The 22,485-nt window shown below is 51.3% G+C and overlaps 1 protein-coding gene across 1 annotated transcript in view; it reads right to left on the reverse strand.

The window, feature by feature from the left end:
• Positions 1 to 78: 78 nt before the first annotated feature.
• CD99 (CD99 molecule (Xg blood group)) overlaps positions 79 to 22,485 on the reverse strand; it is a 33,264-nt gene continuing 10,857 nt past the window's right edge. The window contains exons 2-10 of the mRNA XM_027963297.3: positions 21,968 to 21,997; positions 19,695 to 19,736; positions 17,930 to 17,977; positions 17,009 to 17,077; positions 15,294 to 15,341; positions 14,241 to 14,309; positions 8,967 to 9,080; positions 3,657 to 3,710; positions 79 to 3,463 (exon numbers count right to left, since the gene is read on the reverse strand). Of these exons, the coding sequence (XP_027819098.2) occupies positions 3,438 to 3,463; positions 3,657 to 3,710; positions 8,967 to 9,080; positions 14,241 to 14,309; positions 15,294 to 15,341; positions 17,009 to 17,077; positions 17,930 to 17,977; positions 19,695 to 19,736; positions 21,968 to 21,997 (500 nt within the window). The 3' untranslated portion in view covers positions 79 to 3,437. The remainder of the gene's footprint in view (positions 3,464 to 3,656; positions 3,711 to 8,966; positions 9,081 to 14,240; positions 14,310 to 15,293; positions 15,342 to 17,008; positions 17,078 to 17,929; positions 17,978 to 19,694; positions 19,737 to 21,967; positions 21,998 to 22,485) is intronic.

Consider the following 22,485-nt stretch of genomic DNA (forward strand, 5'->3'; position numbering starts at 1 on the left):
AATAATAAATGTGAGTGGGGAAAAATATCACTTCAGAGTTCAAAGGTGAAGCATAAAGTGGAGAACCACATTCGGTACTTATGGCAACTCATATCTTTAATATGTGAAGAGTTCCTACAAATCAATAATAAAAGGACCAATAACACACACAGGCAAACAGCATATTCATTTCCTTCAAAAACAGACTCTCAGTGGGTCTCCCACACAGATTCTCAACCTCACTTGTGTTAAGAGAAATGCAACAGAAACACAGTTGATGGGATATCATTCTTCAACTCAGAGACGGGCACCCGTTGGAGAGTTGCTCGGCAGTGAGGAAACAAATCTGACCTCACTGGGGTGTATCGTGAATTTGCAGAACCTCTAGAGCGGGTGTTTGGGCAATGTCCATAAAAATTAAATATACACATGCTTTTTTGTCCCCCCCCCCCCCCACAAAGCCAACTTCAGGCATTAACGCAACACATACCCTGTACTTCCACGGAGCCACAAACCTGTGCTTCCAAAGCTATTCACTACAGTATCTCACAGCAGAAAATTGACCACAGTTTACATGGGCTGATCAAATCCATTACGACCAAGACTTGTAACAAATCCTTTGCTGGTGGGTTCTCACTTAAATAAAAATGTTGATATTGATTTCAAAACTTGTTGGACTGTGATTTCTTTATACAGGAGTTCCAAAATGATTCTTTAAAGCAATCATTATGCCAAGCATTTAAATCATCAAACCACCCAATTTAAACTCAACTTTTCCAAAGGCCCCACCTTTGCCAAAGTCCTATTTATTTCAATGTCAACAAGAAATTGAGCTGAGTTTACAAGCATGTACATACACCTTGTCCATAATAAAATCCTAGTTGACTTCTTTCTTACGTGTGTAGATTTAGGAGTGAGTCACAATTTGGTATACTTAACCCCTTCACTAGTCTGTTAATGAGACGTTTATGCTTATACTATGATTGCGATGCTTATAAAAGTGTCGACATTATTCACAGAGTTACAAAGAGACTTTGCACATTTTTTCTTTTTATAAAGCAAGTCAGAGCACGGGCTCTGATGACTCATTGAGGCTGAATGTGGACACTCTCTGCTCCCTCTGTTAACCGGGTGACCTGAACGCGTTAGCAAGAGGACCTGAGCACACTGACTCAGCCAGCCCTCAGCTCTGGACAACTGGTCGACCCCTTCCATTGAGTGAAGACATTTATTTCTGTTCTGTCCTGTAGAACCCAGATGTCACGTCCACCCCTGTACACACCCGAGGCCACAGGTATCTGTCGTATGAAGCGATGAATGGATATGAGAAATACTCAAATCTTCATTTTTAAACATCTTTTCATATATGCAAAAATTATCATAGCGTCCAAGACAGAGCAAGTTCAATAGACAGGTGGCGATCTCCGGTAATACCTTGAGAAGGAAACTCCCAATGCTTTTCAATAATGACGGGAGGAAGGCTCGTGGAGAGAGTGGTGTTGAACCTTCAATAAGGAGATGGCTCATTTGCAAACCACGCCACAAAACAACTGATAAAAGTCTCTCTGAGCTTCCAAGCAGGAAAGACCCAGAATTCATGACCGAGATGGGGTTGGCCAAAAAGTCAATTCTGAGCTTTTCGTGAGGTGTTGCAGAAAAACCCAAAGGAACTTTTGGACGGAGAAGGAAACGGCAAAGCCCACTGCAGGATTCTTGCCTGGAGAATCCCATGGACTGAGGAGCCTGGTGGGGCTGCAGTGCGTGGCATGGCAGAGAGTCGGACGCGACAGGCCATACCTTGACGGCAGCTGCTCCCCAGGTCGGGTGGTTTGTGAGAGCCGCCCACACAGGGGTGCTGACATCATACCTTTGAATCCACGGTGACTGACGTGAGGCACTCAACGGTTCTTCACACCATCATCAGTAATGAGATTACGTCTTCACTCAGGTAAATGCTGCTACCCTGGATAACTACCCTAAGCGCTTTACGCGAGCAGGTCTGCGCTTCAAGAAAATCAGGGAAACAGCCTCCTATTTCTGGGGAGGGAAGTCTATGGGTGGGGTCCAGCCCGTCTGCAACATCAAGGCTTGCACGCTTTCTGAGATCAACACAAAACCCCAAGCGAAGCCCTTGTATGGGGTTGTCCAAAAGGTTCGTTCAACGAACACGCTGCTCACTAGAGCTGTGGACGAAAACGAACAACGTGTCTTTTATTTTTACTGAAAGCCAAACGAACGTTTTGGCCAGCTCAACACAGGAAAGCCTGCATTTTGGAAGCCGTGTGGCGTGTGCGTTGCTGTGAGTGGAGGAACTGCTTTCAAAGGCGGAGAAGGTCATTGCTAATAGCCCAGTGACGAGCAAGCACTCAGCCCACACTTAAGATGTTAGAAAATATAGGCGACTGTCTCTCACAAAACAGTGTGCCCCGCCCCGCAGTTAAACCAAGCTCTCCCGTGGAGGCTGATAAATGTGTTATAAAGATCATAAAAAACAAATTCCTGGCATTTACCTACAAGGAAGATACAGGAAAGAATCTGATGCAGGGCAGAAGGGCTGCTAACAAATATTTTCCCCACAACGTCATCAACTGGAGGAGGAAATGGCAACCCACTCCGGTACTCTTCCCTGCGAAATCCCATGGACAGAGGAGCCTGGCGGGCTACAGTCCACGGGGCTGCAAAGAGTCAGACAAGACTTAGCAAGTAAAGCGCCACCACCACTGTGAGCAAAGAAGGGAAGGAAGAGACAAAAGCAAATGCCAGAAATACGAGCTAGTGCTTAGGGTGATGTCTGTCTTACAGAAAAGGGAACTGGGAAGCCGCATCACTAGCTTCACTAAATTTCCAACAGCCTCCTCTAAAAGGCACCTCCCGGCAAGACATTTAGGTAAATAGGACTTGATTTCTAAATTTCTTTTTATTAGTCTGGTGTGGGAAAAAAAAATTTCACAAGAAATGAAAGAACTTTTGAGGAAACTTGCTTGAGGCTTAACGCCCACTTCGTTAAAGAGTCAATGGTTTCAGATGCATTCCATTTACAGGCAGTTTGTAAACGGTCCAGAGTTTCCGCTCGGGGAAGCTCGGTGGCGTTTGAACGATGATGGTTGGGAACTTGGCAACTTGGATGGGCCTTGGCGATCAGTCGGTCGGACGTTCCCTGCACTCACGGGAAAGCCCCCTCGGGGTCGTGGAGAAGGCGAGTGTGATTTTCCTCCCTGGTGGATGGAAAACTCACCACAAGTCAAGTTTCACCCGCCCAGCCCGGCGGAGGGGGACGTGGTGGAGAGGGGAGTGGGGAATAAAGCATCCCAGCGGTGAAACGAGGAATCCAGCTTGAGAAGGCACGGACAAGCCAGAGTGAGGTCCCAAGGGGTCATCTCTGCTCCTCCAGCCCATCTCTGGAGCGGCTCGGCAGGCAAGCTCGCGATCCGCTGCGGTTACCTGGCTGCCAAACGTCTTTATTTCTCCAGAAGAGTCTGTTGGACTGCAGAGGACAAAGACACAAGAACATGTGATTTTTTTTTTCTTTTCAAGGCCTCTCCAGGCCTCTCCACTCCCAACCCCCTCTGAGTGGGCGGGCAGGGCAGCGGTTGGAAGAGGGGAGACAGCCACGGTGGGGATGCAGGTGGGGATGACAGTGGGTGACGATGAGGGATAAGGCTCCCACCCTGTCTCACCTGCTGGCTCAGCCTTGGTGCGATGGTTCTCCATATTCACCTCGCCTTCTTCGGCTGAAAGCAAGAAGAAAACGCGCCCGAGTGGGGGCAGGGGGCGGCAGTGAATACAGAGACAACGCACCCCCTCATCATTCCCAGGCTGAATCGGCATCAGCCCACTCAGCTGCCTACCCAGCCCCTCCCGGAAAGCAGAGGAACCGCCCCGGTCATCAGGGTGTGAAGGGCTCCCTCGCTGGGGTTCCTGCCTCTTTGCTCCTTTGCTTTTCTGCGTCGGCCTTTTTATTTCCAAATTTCTATTCCTCGATTTCTCAAACACACATCGACGCCAAGAGGATCAACACTCTTCCCGCCGGTCCCCCAACCAACCGTCCCCAGAAAGGATCTGTGAGCATAGGATCCTTTGTTCAGAATTCAAGTGTGAGGAGACAGAATTCAAAATACAGGAGGGAGAGGGGATGGAGCAGGGACAGCCAGCCTGGGAGTGTGAGGCATCAGCCGATGCCAACTCTTCTATACAGCATGAAGAGCAAGGTCTTCCTACAGAGCCCAGGGAGCGTCTACTGAATATCGTGGGGAAAAGCAGCGCCGAAAAATAAAATATCGCAGAGGAACGCACAGATGACTGACTCGCTCGGCTGTACAGCAGCAACCAACACCATGCTGCCAATCAACGACGCTTCCATAAAATGCCAAGTGCACCAAAAAAAAACCACACGATGTTCCCAGTCAAAACGCATTTATTTGCATCGGAGTCGGTTCAAACGAGGCAGATGAGCTCTGCTATACAGAGTGAACTAAGTCAGAAAGAGAAAGGTAACTCTTGTATATTAACGCATATAGTGTTAGTCGCTCAGTCGAGGCCGACTCACTGCGACCCCATGGACTGTAGCCCGCCAGGCTCCTCCGTCCATGGGATTCTCCAGGCCAGAATACTGGAGTGGGTGCCATTTCCCTCCTCCAGGGGGATCTTCCCCACCCAGGGATCGAACCCAGGTCTCCCACATTAGAGGCAGACGCTTTAACTTCGGAGCCCCTGGGGAACCCCTTGTTGATGTACGGCAGAGAGCAACACAGTATTGTAAGGCAATTATCCTCCAACTAAAAATGAACTATTTTAAAGGCAACCCACTCCAGTATTTCCGCCTGGAGAATCCCATGGACAGAGGAGCCTGGCGGGTTACAGTTGCTGAGGTCACAAAGAGCCGGACATATCTGAGCATGCATGCACGCTAACCGAGACGCAGGCTTCATTTCCTCAAAACCGAGAATACTCCCTTCAAAGACACAGCCGGCCGCGGAAGTGACCAGGGTCAAGGCCATCACGGTGACTGGTGGAGGGTGGTGGGCCCACGAGAAGAGCGTTGAGAGACACCCCGTTGCGGGGTTCTCAAGCCACCTCCCGTTACTAATCCCAAATCGTGCAACTCAGCTTCCAGACCAGTACCGGCTGTACCACCCTGGGAAGGGACACGACCCTGACCCTCAGCACGAGGCTGGAAAAAGAAAACTCGTATTTACACGCAAGAAGGAGATGGTCTGATGCGAAAAAGGGAAAGAAAGATCCGGTGTTGACTTCCGTGTTTATGGAGGGGTACAAGCATGCACGAATTCTAGGCGGTCAGAGACCCTGTCCATCGTTGACTTCTGCACTGACATTCTCAGAAATTTTAAGTCGGGGTTGGGAAGGAGGTTAACAGGAGGGTGTGACAGAGACTCAAGAGGGAGGCAATATAAGTATACATACGGCTGAGTCACGCTGCTGTACAGCAGACACCAACATCACCGTGTAAAGCGATTATCTTCCAATTAAAAAGAATTAAAACAAAAAAGCAATTGAAGATGGTGAGATTTTCAGGTTGTCCGTAAGCATGCGGGTTCTCCTTTTTTCGCTGAGAACTGCGAAATTCACGTAATTGGCAAAAACCAATTAGAGAAAGAGTTAGAGGAAAAAAAAAAAAAAACCACTTCATGGTAATGGGCTGTAAAAATCCAGGGCCTATGGAGTCAGAAAGTTACAAATTCCATCATTAGTGTGAAAGGCCATATCCTATGGCTTAGGGCTGGCTTTGCCCCGGGGAGGGGAGGGGGGAGACCCCCTGCAGACAGGATGGTCCACCCAACAGGCAAGATGGAAGGTGACTGGCAAAGCTAGTTTTGTTCCCGGAAGCCCCCCAGCCCCGTTTGTGTGTCGGTTCCCACTTTAAAAGGGACCACGTCTGCATTCGTCTTCACTTCTCTGAAGGCAAAGTGCGCCTTCGAATACAGCATCCCAAGCTTCTGTGCTTCGACAAGGCAGAAAACATAGACACGTCACAGTACGGCCTGAGGGGTCAGGGAGAAACGTCCCTGGGGAAACGTCTTAGTAGCAAGGAGGGGGGAAAAAAAAGGGGGGGGGCAGACAAGGTTTGCTTTTCAAGACAGATGCTGATCAGAAAGGATCATCTCCACGCCCCTGCCCGGGGTTCTCCACACGTCCCCTAGATTTTCGACTCATCTGCAAAGGAAGAGTGGAAAAGGACAATGAAAAAATAAATAAAAAGAAAACCAAAATCAATCAGAGACAAATATCTGAGAGCCTGGCTTTGGGTGCAAGAGCCCATGGCTGCGGGCAGCAGCAAGCTGTTAAGAGATACGTCCGTCTGCTGGGCTCAGAAGTTAAGCAGACGGGCTGATACGGCAAGAGCATCACTGGAGTGGATGCTGGGGTTAAGGGGGAGGGGGACGGTGGCCGGGGGGCAGGAAAAGAAAGAAAGAAAAGGGAAGAAAGACCAAGAGGAAGGGAGAAAGGGAGAGACAGAAAGGAAGCAAGGAAGAGAAAGAAGAAAGGACGGATCGGGAGGCAGACAGAGGAAGGCTGGAAGGAGGAGGCCAGGACAAGAGGGGAGAATGGGAGGGCGCGTGCCCATGGCTCATTGTCACCCAAGCCTCCAGAATCCCCTGCCCCCAGGGGCACTAAGGGAGCAGCCAGGAGATTTGCCGTGAGCAAACGAGCCGTGAGCCACCCACCACGTCCAGCGACAGACAACACAGCCACACGCCGGGGCCCGCCGTGGTAGCCACGTCCTTCCAAAACGGAAACTCCACACACTCACAGCTCCATGTGGGTTCCGCACATCTCACAAGAAACACCCCAGAAAAGACGACTCTCACAGAACGGCCCCGTGTGCAGAGCACGCTGAAAAAGGGTCCCCTGGGGTCTTCCCACGCCTGATGGACCAGGTTTCGACGTTTCTGTGCCATCTCGGTTCATCAAAACACGTAACTTGACGACAGGCACTAAACTCGTTTTGGAATGCCTGGGTTCAACACGGAGCATCTTACCCACCGAGCCAGAAAGACTCCTCACCGCTCTGCATTCGACTCTGCTGTTCATATGAGACTGTGTGTGTGCCAATCGCCCACACACATTCCGGTTTTCTCAGAAAATCCTGGGGCTGGTACCCCGGTGCTCACTTTCCCTGTCGAGCGCCTTCCTCGTCTCCGGGCTTGAGTGCCAAGCTCTGAGTTTAAGCATCTTTCAGACAAGGGGAAAATGTACTTGAAAGAGAGACACTGGGATTTCCCTGGTGGTCCTGTGGCCAAGACCCTGCCCTCCCAATGCAGGGCGCCTGGGTTCAATCCCTGACCAGGGAATTAGATCCCACGTGCCAAACTAAGACCTCATACAGCCAAATAAAATAAAAAAGGGAAAGGAAACACTGATTTCCTTCCATCGAAGGCTTCCTCTCTGAAGCTCTTTTTGCTTGTTCTAGGATAAACAAAAGAAAAAAATACATATCTATATATTTGGCTTGTGTTCCCTCTAGCCTCGCCTAGATTGTAATTGCAGAAGTTTTACGAGTATCTCCTGGAACTCGGTCATCTGTCCATTTGGGCATTGCTGGATGCCCACCCTTCTGCCAGTCTAGCACACCATCCTGAGAGCAGCCAGATGGAAGGCACCCACACCCACATGGGAAATAAGATGCCATCAGGCAACCCTTACCCTCCTCTGGCGAACAGAGGGCTATAAAAAGAGCCGCCTAGTTTAGATTTCCGCACCCAAACGCCCGCGTCGGACTGTCAACTTCGGGCTGCAAACCGTGTCTGTGGGCCTGAAATGCTGCAAGACGGAGGGTCAGACTCCAACCCTCGGGGCTGACTTTCCCTCTCCATCAGCATCAACTCAAGTCTCCTTGGGAATTTCCCAAGATCCCTCAGGAAGCAGGCCCTTAGGCAGACAACATCAGCAGGCAGACGGCCCAGTAAGGACTCAGGATCTTACATAGGATGAGACGCTCAAACACCTCAAGTCTCCTCCCAGGAAGAGGGCCCACGCGGCCTCCCACAAACCGTGTCACAACCCGCTCCTCTAGTGGTTCTGAAAGCAAGACCTAGACAACAGCCTTCCAGAGCCGCACAAAGGGCAGTTGTGTTCAAAGTAGTAGAGTTTGCTGACGTCAACACAAATCCCAAGTTAACAGGACTTGAGAACAAGGGCCCAAGTGCCCATTGACGGAGGTCCCATCACCACTTGCTGACTGCGGCATTCTCCACATTCCGCCTACAAACTGTCTGGGCCATCCAACTATTTTGAGTATCCCCTGGTCCCAGGTTCCAGCAAAAAGGGAACCACTTGCCTGGTGTTTCCGCTGTAATCCCCTTGGGTTGAGAGAATAATATGGCGGCCCCACGGCTATGGCTGGTATCCTAAAGACGACGAGGTGTGTGAATCGCTTGGTGGTGTCTGATTCTCTGCGACCCCATGGACTGGAGCCTGCCAGGCTCCTCTGTCCATGGGGATTCTCCAGGCAAGAATACTGGAGTGGGTTGCCATTCCCTTCTCCCGGGGATCGTCCCCACCCAGGGATCGAACCCAGGTCTCCAGCATTATTGCAGGGGGATTCTTTACCAGCTGAGCCACCAGGTGGGGGCTAGCAAGTGGATGAGAGTGGCTGCAAACGTCAGTAACAATGAAGAGAGATAACGTTCCTTCCGCACTCTCTGCCAGGCAACCCGTCCAGACTCTCACACACAACCTCACTGAGCATCACTGGAAGTCTAAAGCACAGACCATCACCTCTCCTGTCCTCGTTACATAAAAACCTTCCAAAGTGGCATGGTTAGGAACTTGCACAAGCTCACACGGATAGAAGCAGGAAGCGCCCAAATCGAAGCGGCACAGTCAGATCCTGGTTTTCTAGCCGTGTTAGGGACCCTCAGCCACCGTCCCCGCGGTTTGTGCCAACCAGAGCTCTGCTTCTGTTTTAGCTTTTTTTAATATGCGGTACCCAGACCCCCCGGAAAGGAGGTGGCGGTGAGCGGCCTCACCATTCTCTTTGAAGCACAGCTTCTTCTTCTGGTAGGCGATGAAGCTGGAGATGGCGCCTCCCAAGGCCACCACGATGGCACCCACGATCCCCGGGATCACGCCTGGCGATTCCTCTGTGGGGAGAAGCACAGAGCGCCGTGATGGGCAGGAGGGAACGCTCACGGGGGAGACCACGGAGTCGGGGGTACGGGGGCCGGCTGGTGGCCCCGCCCGGAGGAAGATAGCAGGGCTGAGGCCTGAGATGCGGGGACCCCAGGGGAGCCACAGAGGGAACCCCCACTCCAGAGCCTCTGCCTGGAATTCACCCCTGGAACCGGAATTCATCTCGCCATGCACACCACTACCAATCCGGTCAAGTGGCTCCCCAGAGGGATGCCAAACGCCACCTCGTCCCGTCCCCAGGACCAGCGCAGGGGACCTCCCAGCTTAGCGAGGAGGCTCCTGGGTGAGGAGATAAATACACAGCAGAGGGGACCCGGCAGGGACCACTCAGAGGCTTTGCGACCTCACCCAACCAAACTCCCGGCTCTTCAGTTCAGTTCTGCCGCTCAGTCGTGTCCGACTCTTTGCGACCCCATGGACTGCAGCACGCCAGGCCTCCCTGTCCTTCACCAACTCCCGGAGTTCACTCAAACTCATGTCCACTGAGTCGGTGATACCATCCAGCCATCTCATCCTCTGTCGTCCCCTTCTCTTCCTGCCCTCAATCTTTCCCAGCATCAGGGTCTTTTCCAATGAGTCAGCTCTTCCCATCAGGTGGCCAAAGGACTGGAGTTTCATCTTCAACATTAGTCTTTCCAATGAACATCCAGGACTGATCCCCTTTAGGATGGACTGGCTGGATCTCCTTGCAGTCCAAGGGACTCTCAAGAGTCTTCTCCAACACCACAGTTCAAAAGCATCAATTCCTCAGCACTCAGCTTTCTTTATAGTCCAACTCTCACATCCATACATGACCACTGGAAAAACCATAGCCTTGACTGGACAGACCTTTGTAAACACAGTAATGTCTCTGCTTTTCAATATGCTACCTAGGTTGGTCATAACTTTCCTTCCAAGGAGTAAGCGTCTTTTAATTTCATGGCTGCAATCACCATCTGCAGTGATGTTCAGTTCAGTTCAGTTCAGTTGCTCAGTCATGTCCGACTCTTTGCGATCTCATGAATCGCAGCACGCCAGGCCTCCCTGTCCATCCAAAATAAAGTCTGACACTGTTTCCACTGTTTCCCCATCTATTTGCCATGAAGTGACGGGACTGGATGCCATGATCTTAGTCTTCTGAATGTTGAGCTTTAAGCCCAGATCTTCATGTCCTGTCTAAAAAAAAAATCCAAAGCCACCGGCCTCTTATTTGTTGGACTGTGCCGGTGTTTGATCTGCAAGGAGATTAAACCCATCCATCCTAAAGGAAATCAGTCCTGAATATTCATTGGAAGGACCGATGCTGAAGCTGAAGCTCCAATCCTTTTGCCACCTGATGCAAAGAGCTGACTCCTTAGGAAAGACCCTGATGGTGGGAGGGATTGAAGGCAGGAGAAGATAGGGGCGACAGAGGATAAGATGATTGGATGGCATCACTGACTTGACAGACATGAGTTTGAGCAAGCTCTGGGAGTTGGTGATGGACAGGGAGGCCTGGGGTGCTGCAATTGATGGGGTCACAGAGAGTCGGACACGACTGAGCTAGTCAACAACAAGTCTGACCCCTGATCTTTCAAGTTATTTGTTGAAGGCTCACATAATGGTGAGCATTGTTTAGCAACACAAATTTTATAAATTCAGGTCCGAACATGGTTTTTATGGACCTAAATGCTACCGCAGACTCAGTGTGTGCTAAGTCACCTCAGTCGTGTCCAACTTTTTGAGATCCCGTGGACTGCAGCCCCCAGGCTCCTCTGTCCGTGGGATTCTCCAGGCAAGAACACTGGAGTGGGTTGCCATGCCCTCCTTCAGGGGATCTTCCCCACCCAGGCATCAAATACGCATCTCTTAGTCTCCTGCACTGGCATGTCGGTTCTTTATACCACTAGTGGCAACCCACTCCAGTGTTCTTGCCTGGAGAATCCCAGGGACGGGGGAGCCTGGTGGGCTGCCATCTATGGGGTCGCACAGAGTCGGACACGACTGAAGTGACTTAGCAGCAGTAGCAGTAGCAGCAGCAGCAGCCACCCAGAAAGCCCAAAATGAAAGTAAGCATACGGATAAAAGACAAAACCTCAACAACGACAAGCAATACACCTGTTCCTTAGGCTTTCCGAGTGAAACCTCAGTCGACTTCCTTCAAAGAGACAAGCCTCTCTGAAATGATAAATAAGCCAGTCAGACACATGGGAGACTTAAGGCTAATTACTAACTGTTTCCTCCATCACCAACAGCATCTTTTAAAGCGGACTCGTCATTCCCTAAAGGAGAAAAACGCTCAACACTGAAATTCTAGCTGAAATGAACGGCAGAAATGGCTTTCGGTACGGATGCTACAGAATATCAGACTGAGCAAAGGGTCAAGAAAGCGAAAGTCGCTCAGTCGTGTCCGAGTGTTGGTGACCCCATGGGCTATACAGCCCGAGGAATTCTCCAAGCCGGAGAACTGGAGTGGGTAGCTGTTCCCTTCTCCAGGGGATCTTCCCGACCCAGGGATCGAACCCAGGTCTCCTGCATTGCAGGCGGATTCTTTAGCAGCTGAGCCACCAGGGAAGCCCAAAGACTCCAGAGAAATACCAAATTCCCGACTGCTTTCACCTCACTCTCCTCCTCAAGGAAAAGAATAAAGCCAAACCAAACTAATGACAGTGCTTTATAAATCAATTAGGCCTTGAGAACTGAGCCACAGTGTCAGCTTCGGCCTGTGGGGCATTCTCTGCCTCTGACCATCCAACGTATAACCACCATCCTCTACCAAGCTGCAGACAACTTCTGCGACGTGGAGGTTCCAAACCCCGTTGCGCTGGACAGAAATGATGTGACCACTGCTGATGGTTTCAGAGGCTGCCTTCTTCGTTTTAAGGACGCTTTTTCAAGCGCCAGCGAGAGCTGGCAGAGCTTGCAATGTATCCACCCAACAGGGATCGCAGGAGTCCCTAGTGGGAAACATTGTTGCTGCCCCCAGGGATCCCGTGATGGTACAAATTCCACAGCTCGATTTATCCAGCACGTCCTCTGGGCAAGCTGCCCAAAGCAGAGGGATTCCAGGACTGGGAGACGCCCAGTTTGGGTGGGAAAGCGGGGAATACGGAAAGCACACGTGGAGAAGCCTCTCTGGAAGGCTGCACCGACAGCAACAGGCTTGGTCATCACGGGCAGGTTTTTCCAACTAACAGGCGTGCGTACGCGCATGTGTGTGCACGGATGTGCGTCTCACGTTTGCGTGTGTGTTCGTGTGCCTGCATGCGTGCGTGTGCTGCCCAGAGCGTGCACACTGCATGGGGCCCACTGCACCAGCGCCCGGAGGGACGTGAGTGCACACGTGTTTACACGCGTGTGTCTGCATGCACGAGCATGTACTGAGCGAGCGCTGCGCATGTACTGAGCGAGCGCTGCGCATGTACTGAGCGAGCGCTGCGCATGTACTGAGCGAGCGCTGCGCATGTGCGTGGGCACGTGTGCCTTGCATCTGAGCCTGAGTGTGTGCGCGCACTGTCTGTCTGCTTTGCAGCTCTGTGTCCAGGTACCTCCCCAGCCTGGTTGATTCTCCCCCATCACGCGGGCTCTTCAGCAGTGCTGAGCTCCCTCCACCACCCCCCACCCTCCTAAGAGGCCGCCTCCGACGCCCATGCTGACCCCCTGGGACACCCACGTTCTCAACTATGATAAACTAAGAGACCCGCCATTCTGAACGATCAGAAGACACACACCATCTTCAGAATCAGCCATCAGGTGTGGTGGCACCTAACTGCCAAGAAAACTCGTACGATTAAAACTTGCAAATAACTTCAGAAAATGCTTCTGGAATACTCGTTGGCGAAAAGTTTGACATTATGGATGGAAGGCTGCGAGAAACGTAAACAGCATATTAAAAAGCAAACACAGATACAGATCATTGCCGACAAAGGTCTGCACATTGAAAGCCATCGTTATCCCAGCGGTCGTGTACGGATGTGAGAGTCAGACCATCGAGAAGGCTGAGCGCCGCTGATGCTTTGTAACTGTGGTGCTGGAGAAGACTCCTGAGAGTCCCTTGGACTGCAAGGAGATCCAACCAGTACGTTCTGAAGGAAATCGGGCCTGAATCTTCAGCGGAAGGGCTGATGCTGAAGCTGAAGCTCCAATACTCTGGCCCCCTGATGTGAAAACCCGACTCATTGGGAAAGACCCTGATGCTGGGAAAGACTGAAGGCAGGAGGAGAAGGGGACGACAGAGGATGAGGTGGGTGGATGGCATCACCGGCTGGATGGACATGAGTCTGAGCAAGCTCCGGGAGTTGGTGATGGACAGACAGGGAGGCCTGGCGTGCTGCAGTCCATGGGGTCGTGGAGAGTCGGACGCGAGTTGGCAAGTGAACAAGAAGGTTATAACACAGTATGAATTAAAGGCTGACCGTTTCACTCACCATTGCTTGCGTTTAAACGGATATAAAATACCAGAGAGAATAATCCCCTTCACTGTGTTAGAAGATGGACATTATTCCTATTTTTCCAGGTTAAACATTAAACAAATAAATCAGTTCAGCCAGTCACTCAGTCTTGACCGACTCTTTGCGACCCCACGGACTGCAGCATGCCAGGCCTCCCCGTCCATCACCATCTCCCAGAGTTTGCTCCAACTCAACGTCCATTGAGTTGGTAATACCATCAAACAAATACATAAATGTGCGAGATATACAAACAAATAATGCATTTCAATGAGCAAAAGAAGTCCACTCAAAACGGGAAGTTTCGACAGCTCTTCAGCTGAGAAAACTAATGGCAGTCAAATGTCTCTGAGCACACGAAGATGGGTGAGAAAAAGCAACAAGCATCAAGAAAAAACAAAGAGCTTTTGCTCAAGCTCATATGTTTCTCCAGATTCATTCTCTATATTAAAAATCACACTGAATACTTCTGAGCTTTCATTAAAACCTGGTAAGTAAAGTCAGCAAACTAAACATCGAATCCAAAACAAAAAAAAAAAATATGTTTTTGAATACTGCTTTCCAGGACTGGAAAATCGGCATTCCCTTGCACAGAGTGTTCACTGTACGATCACGCTAACCCTGGAATGACCGCCTTTCAGCTGACACAGGGATCACGGAAGCCTGAAACGCACACAAGGAACCCCAGGAGCCCCAGGGTCTCACCGTTAGAGTCAGGCTGCTTGGGGTCTGGCTGAGGTTTTGAGTTCGGTGAGTCGGGTGACGCTCCGCCACCTGTGAAAGAGGACGGTTGCACTTATGAGCACTCTGAGGTCAAGAAAGCAAGACATGCGTTTCCACGAGTGCGTGTAAGTCGCTCAGGCGTGTCTGACTCTTCTGCGGCCCCGTGGACTGTGGCCCGCCAGGCTCCTCTGTCCAAGGGATTCTCCAAGCGAGAGCACTGGAGTGGGTTGCCATGCCCTCCTCCAGGGGGTCTTCCAGACCCAGAGATCAAACCCATATCTCTTATGTGCACCGCCTTGGGCAGGCAGGGTTTGTTTGTTTCTTTTTACCACTGGCACCACCTGGGAAGCGCTTGCGTACAGACAGTTAAGTGGGAAATGGAAGTGTGCCCTTTGTCACGGCCGGGGACACCTTGTCGTGCTGGGGATGAACGTACACACAGCCGCCTGCGGATTCGTGTCCGTCGGCATCCAGCTATAACCCTTCACTTCCTGTCTCTCCCACAGAAAATAGAGCAGATGGCTGGGCCAGTTGCAGAACGTGTGGGGTCCAGTGCAGAGTGAAAAATGCATTTTGCACGTCCGTGCTCCAAACTGTACCAGGAATTTCAATACGGCGGCCACACTGAACCGTGAGCAATGAAAGTGTGGCCTCTGTTTGTTCAACCAAAAATGGAGCCCCTTGTGAGTGTGGGGTTCCTGCGTGTTCCCACGTGCCTGTGAGGCTCAGCCCGACCAATGGTATTCAAAGTGCCTTACACACCCCAAAGACTCTAAGAGTTCTAAAACAAAAGATAAGGTACCTGTGTCCAGGTACCTCCCCAGCCTGGTTGATCCTCCCCCATCACGTGGGCTCATGATATACCTTTCTTATCGGCGTACAGAAAAAAGCCAAAAACTCAATCACAGAAACCATACACCTATTCCTCAGGGTTTCCCGGCGAAAACAAATTCGACGTCTTTAAGAGAGACACACTCCTTTGAAATGATAAATAATCAAGTCAGACACGTAGGAGATTTAAGACAGCCTACTTACCCTTTCCTCCACCATCAAGGGCGTCGTTTAAATCCCAGTTATCATTCCCTAAAGGAGAAAGACAGTGAAGACTGAAGTTGTGCGTGAAACGAAGACCAGAAATGGCTTTCCATACAGACACTACCGAGTTATCAGGCTGACCAGAAACTCAACAGGAAAACCAAACTCCGACCGTTTTCACAGTCTTAGAAGAATGTAAGGTCAAGAAGAAAAATACAAGGAAAAACGAAATCAAAATAATGAAAGCAACTTATAATTAGGCCCCATGGGCCAAGCAGGAATTCCAAATTCTGCCTGCACAGAGTTCTTTCCCATTAACTGTCCACCCTATAACCAACCCTCCCAAGTTGCCAATGACTTTCGCAATACAGATGTTACAATGTAAGAACGGATATCAGCGGCCAAATCTAGGCTAGTGCCCACTGAAAGAGGGATTCAACTGACCCAGCTGTGCTCCACAGAAGGATGTTTTCTGTCCACAAAATGAAAGACTCCTGATGGTTTCAGATGCTGCCTTCTTAAAGACTCTTTTTCGAGTCCCAGAGACAACTGGGAGAGCTTATGTATCCACCCAACTCGACTTACCAAGTTATCATGAGATGCTCCTGGGAAAGTGTTCCTGCCCCAGGGAGCCCGTGATGAGACAAATTCCACTGTTCAAAATTCTCCACCATCCTCTGGGCAAGCTGCCCGAAACATAGGGTGGTTTCCAGGAGCGGACTATGCGGAGTTTCGGTGGGCAACGGGGAATAGGGAAAGAACTCGTGGAGAAGGCTCTCTGGAATGCTTAAACGAAGGTTTTTCCATCTATGTGTGTGCATGCTCGTACGTGTGTGTGTGTGTGTGCGCATGTGTGCGTGTGAGTGTGTGTGTCTGTGAGTATGTATATGGATGAGTGGCTCCTCTGTCCGTGGGGTTCTCCACGCAAGAATACTAGAGTGGACTGCCATACCCTCCTCCAGGGGATCGTCCCGACCCCGGGACGGAGCCCAGGTCTCCCGCATTACAGGCAGATTCTTCACCAGCTGAGCCACCAGGGAAGCCCAAGAATACTGCAGTGGGTGGCCTGTCCCTTCTCCAGGGGATCTTCAAGATCCAGTCATCGAACTGGGGTCTCTTGCGTTGCAGAGTCTTTACCAGCTGAGCTTCCAGGGAAGCCCATGCCTTCCCAAATTGATTCTCTATATTTAAAACCTTACACTGTTTTTCTTTTTTATTTAATTTCCATTGCAATCTTGGAAGTAAAATCAGCAAACTAAACATCAAATCCAAAAAAAAAAAAAAAGAAATCTTTCTGAATACTGCTTTCCAAGACTGGAAAATTGGAATTCCCTTGTACAGAGCATTCACTGTAAGTGAAAGTGAAAGTGAAGTCGCTCAGTCGTGTCCGACTCTGTGCGACCCCATGGACTGTAGCCCACCAGGCTCCTCCGTCCATGGGATTCTCCAGGCAAGAGTACTGGAGTGGGTGCCATTGCCTTCTCCAATTCACTAATGCTGCTGCTGCTAAGTTGCTTCCGTCGTGTCCGACTCTGTGCGACCCCATAGACAGCAGCCCACCAGGTTCCCCCATCCCCGGGATTCTCCAGGCAAGAACACTGGAGTGGATTGCCATAATTCACTGTAGGATCACGCTAAGTCTGGAATGACCTCCTTTCAGCTGACACAGAGGTCACTGAACTCTGAAACACACACAAGGAGCCCCAGGGTCTCACCAGAAGTGCCAGGCTGCTTGGGGTTTGGCTGAGGTTTTGGCTTCGGCGGCTTGGGTGACACTCGGTCATCTGTCAAAGAGGACGGTTGCAGTTATGAGCACTCTGAGGTCAAGAACACAGAACACACGTTTGCACGTGTGGGTGCCAAGTCGCTCCAGGCGTGTCCGACTCTCTGCGACCCCATGGACTGTGGCCCGCCAGGCTCCTCTGTCCATGGGATTCTCCAGGCAAGGATACTGGAGTGGGGTGCCATGCCCTCCTCCAGGGAATCTTCCCGACCCAGGGATCAAACCCACGTCTCTTACATCTGGCGCAGCGGCAGGCGGGTTCTTCACCACTAAGCGCCATCTGGGAAGCATTTGCATACAGCTGGCTAACCGGACTGTGGGAAATGAAAGTGTGCCCTTCGTCACGGCCGGGGACACCTTGTTACGGTGGGGATACGTACACGCAGCCACCTGCGGGTTTCTGTCCGTCAGCATCCAGCTGTAACACTTCACTTCCAATAGCAAATAAAGCAGATGGCTGGGCCCGCCACAGAATTTGTGGGGTCCGGTGCCAACTGAGAATGCATTTTGCATATCCTTGCTCAAACTGTTCTACTATTTTGAATACAGCGGCCACATAGCCTTCGTTCCACCAAGGATGGAAGACCTACAGGGCGTGACCCCACGACCCCACGAGGCCAGCCGTGCCCAGGGTGTTTTCATTCTGTCTCATATCCCCGCAGACACCGTAAGTTCTAAATCCAAAGAAGACAGACAAAAGGCAAAAACTCAGAACCAACAAACAATAACACCCGTTCCTTAGGCTTTTCTGGGGGGCAAACTCATTTGATTTCATTAAAAGAGAAAAAAGCCTCTTTGAAATGATCCAATAACCAGGTCAGACCCACAGGAGATTTCCGACAAGACTACTTACCGTCTCCTCCACCACCAATGGCATCGGTCAAATCGAAGTCATCATTCCCTAAAGGAGAAAAGACAGTGAACACTGGAGTTCTGCGTGAACTGAAGTTCTGCAGAAATGGCTTTCGACGCAGACAGTAGAACGTATCAGTGTGTACCAACCGCAATACGGAACTCCTGACCGTGTTCACACCCTTCTTCTCTTCCAGGAAAAGAATCAAAGGGGAAAGTCAAAATCCTGAAAGGTATCTATCAATCAGTTATGGGCCCCCTGGACCAAGCTGGAATTCCGACTTCTGTCTGCAGACAATTGTTTCCCCGTTGACTGTCCACCCTGAAACCAACTCTCCCAAGTCGCCCGTGACTCTGGCAACATAGCTGTTATAATACAACAACAGAAACGCGTGGCCGGATTTGGGTTCACATCCAGTGAAAAAGTGATTCGGCTGACCCAGGCGTGCTCGATAAACTGATGTGATGTTTCAGCGGGTTGGAGATTTTAGAGGTGGCCTTCTTTGTCTTAAGGACTCAAGTCCCAGAGACACCCAGGAGAGGTTCTGTGCCCACCCAGCACAAGGTTCTGAGCCATCGTGAGTCATACGTAGGAAACACCATCAGCGTTCCAGGGAGCTCGTGATGGTTCACATTTCCGTTGTTCAACAGTGACTCAGCCAGCATGTTCTGCATGCATGGGTGGGTCAAACACAGAGTCACATGAGCAACGCTATCCTTTACTCACGACGCTTCCCTGGTAGCTCAGACAGTAAAGACATGGCCTGCAATGCAAAAGACCCAGGTTCGATCCCTGGGTCAGGGAGATCCCCTGGAGAGGGCAATGGCAACCCACTCCGGCATTCCTGCTTGGACAGTCCCACAGATGGAGGAGCCTGGCGGGCTACACCGTTCACGGGCTTGCAGAGAGTCAGACATGACTGACTAACACTTTCACCTTTTTACATGAGAAATCCAATAATTAAACGGAGCTGTTATATATACATATATATATATATAAATAAGTGATAAGAGCTCGGTTAACTTTGGGCATTGATTGAATGCTGGGCGGCTAACCCCCAGTGAATCTGTGCGTGCGTGCGTGCGTGCGTGCGTGTGTCTGTGTGTGAGCTAAGTCACTTCAGTTGTGTCCAACTCCCTGCAACCCCATGGACTGTACCCTACCCAGCCCTTCTGTCCGTGGGATTCTCCAGGCAAGAATACTGGACTGGAGTGGGTTGCCACGCCCTCCACCAGGGGATCTTCCCGACTCAGGGGTCGAACCTGCGTCTCTCATGTCTCCTACACTGGCAGGCGGGTTCTTTCCCACTAGCCCCACCTGGGAAGCCGCCCCCACACCCCAGTGAATCTGATCCTTAGGCAGTTCTGTCACTGGTCTCTGAATCTTGAGATTTTTCCAGAAAGTGTGAGTGACATCAGGTATGGTCCTCGTGGACACTGAGATCTGAGTCTGCTCACGGGTTATAAGAGGGTCCCAGCTTCTAAAATTGCTCCTCCCGAGAGATGAGTATTGAAATCCAGTAACAGATACTCGGCATAAAGAGACGCTTCCCACGGGACCCCCAGAGCAGCTCGCCAAAGTGTCAGCGTCTGCTCTTTTACGGCCGCTGCTGGACGTGAGACATCACAGCATCGTTCAAATATTAACCAGGCTGTATCCATTGCGGGCATCTAGCCGTCTGCATCTCCCCCAGCTCCTGGTGAAAGTGGGATGCATGACAGCTTCTGTGCTGTGTTTTTGGACGCTGAGCACCTCTGCTTCTTACCGGGCGCTGGTTTTTGTGGAGGAGGAGTGGGTTTCTTGTCATCTGTGAAAGAGAAAAGACATTTCAGCCAGGAAATCTGGCGGCTGGGAAACACAGTCAACCCTCCACGCTCTCCTGTTTTCCTTCAAAAGAGTCAGAGAGGGGTGGTCTTCCCTGGGTGGGTCCAGGAGTTAAGGATCCCCCTGCTAATGCAGGGGACAGGGATTCAAGCCCTGATCTGGGAAGACCCCACAAGGCAAGTAAGCCCACACTCCCACAACTCTTGAATCACTTCAAGATCCAACTCTTGAATCCTGCGTGGCCTAGGACCCCTGCTCTGCAACAAGCAGAGCCCCCAAAATGAGAAGCCCGTGTACCCCAATTAGAGAGTAACCCCCGCTCGCCAAAACTAGAGAAAGTCCACGGTCTGCCACAAAGGCCCAGCAGAGCCAAATAAATACGTTTCAGAGAAAGAAAGAAAAAAAAAAAGAGTCAGAGACTGTCTGAAGCATCATGTTTTCCAGACAGCTCAGCCAGCGGCCAAGGAGCGGAAGAGGGAGCCCAGAGAACAGCCGTTTAGCAGCAGGACACGAGGCAGAGCTCGGGGCCTTTGCAGGAGCTGGGGGAGCCGGGGGATGGCAGACCCCTGGCTAAAACTAAAAGGCTGTTCCGGTTTCTTGGGCAGGGCACCCTTTTGGCCACCTGGGACTCCCACCAAGGCTGACTCTCTGGGCAGCAAGGCAGAGTGGGGCTGAGATCACCTCTTCCCAGCAGCCAAGCAGAAGAAGGCTCCCACCGTCAAGGATAAGACTATCCCCCTCCCCAACACTCCCAACCGATGGCTTTTGGGAACGCTGCTGCTCTTGTGGTTTCACTGACGCCTCCACTTCGGACCCCAGGAGCTAAAAAGAGATGTCCTGGGATGGATCCTGGGCCCCCAGATTCCACGGGAGCCTTAGCATCCAACCTTCTTTACAAAGAGGGTCTTTGCAAGTAACGTTGGTGAAGGTGGGGGTTCATGGTGTATTAGCACAGACCCTTACAGACGAGGGCCCTTACGAGACGGAGACTGGGAGATGGAGAGGCGCTGATGCCAAGTGGCCGCGTGAAAGGAGATGCGGAGATTGGGGAGATGCAGCCACAGGATGAGGGATGGAGTCAGTGTGATCCCGGCGGAACAGCCCACGGGGGGCCAGCCCACAGAGGGACCAGTCCACAGAGGGACCAGTCCGTGGAGCACCAGCCCATGGAACACCAGCCCACGGGGGACCAGCCCACAGAAGCCAGCCCACGGGGGACCAGCCCACGGGGGACCAGCTCACAGAAGCCAGCCCACAGAAAATCAGCCCACGAGAAACCAGCTCACAAAAGTCCAGCCGACAGGAGACCAGCCCACGGGGGACCAGTCCATGGAAAACCAGCCCACGGGAGACCAGCCCACAAGGGACAAGCCCACAGGAAATCAGCCCACAGAGGACCAGCCCCCAGGAAACCAGCCCACGGGGGACAGCCCACGGGAGACCAGCCCATAGGGGACCAGCCCACGGGGGACAAGCCCACAGGAAATCAGCCCACAAGAAACCAGCCCATGGGGGACCAGCCCACAGGAGACCAGTCCATAGATAACCAGCCCACGGGGGACAAGCCCACAGGAAATCAGCCCATGAGGGACCAGTCCACAGAAACCAGCCCACAGGGGACCAGCCCACAAAGGACAGCCCACCGAAATCAGCCCACAAGAAACCAGCTCACAAAAGTCCAGCCCACAGGAGACCAGACCACAAGGGACAAGCCCACAGGAAATCAGCCCACAGGGGACCCGTCCATGGAAAACCAGTCCACAGGGGACCAGCCCACGGGAGACCAGCCTACAGGGGACCAGTCCATGGAAAACCAGCCCACAGGAGACCAGCCCACGGGGGACAGCCCACGGGGGACCAGTCCACAGGGAATCAGCCCATGGGAGATCAGTCCACAGGGAATCAGCCCATGAGAGACCAGTCCACAGGGAATCAGCTCACCGAGGACCAGCCCACGGGGGACCGCCCACTTCTCCCAGCGCCTGGCAATCCCGTGTGGCCTCCTGACTGCCACAGAGTACGGAAGTCATTCAATCGAAAAAAAAGGATTAACGTATCCCGATGAGAGCATCTCGATTTTCCTCAACAAATGTGAGTCTGGTGATCGCCGTTTAGACGTGTTTCAAAAGATCTACTAATAGTAATATGGTATAGTATAGCAGATAATGTATAGAATCTATTCCAAGTCTATAAAATGCTTGCAATCTGACTTACCATCAAGGGCGAGCGATAAATCGAAATCATCTGGAAAAAAAAAAAAAAACAGTCCAGTTAGCTACGAAAAATTAAATTCGGAAGGTAAGGAAACAATAAAAAGGGGCCGTGGTTTTGGAAGGTGGATCACGTGTTGAGTTCTCTCTTGGAATATTCACCCTGAAGCCTAAAAGTAAGAACATGTCAGCTTATGCTTTAGACTGTCGACGATCTCCGGGTTTAACATCAATTAAACTAGTGGGAAACCAGGATAATTCTGCACGTGAGTTATTCTAAAAAAAAAAAAGCAGGTCTTTCGAAATCGGCAGGGAACAGCTTTCAGCACTGGGGTGGGTAGCCATTCCTTCCTCCAGGGGGTTCTTCACGCCCCAGGGATCCAACCCGCGTCTCCTGCACTGGCAGGATTCTTCACCATCTGAGTTACCGGAAAAGCCCAATTTCCAACACACGACGGAGAAAGACGTGGAGAGGAAAACCCGTGGCATAACTGTCTATAACTAAACAACCAAAACGTACTT

Source organism: Ovis aries, chromosome X (assembly GCF_016772045.2).
Source record: "Ovis aries strain OAR_USU_Benz2616 breed Rambouillet chromosome X, ARS-UI_Ramb_v3.0, whole genome shotgun sequence".
In the NCBI taxonomy this organism is placed as follows: domain Eukaryota; kingdom Metazoa; phylum Chordata; class Mammalia; order Artiodactyla; family Bovidae; genus Ovis; species Ovis aries.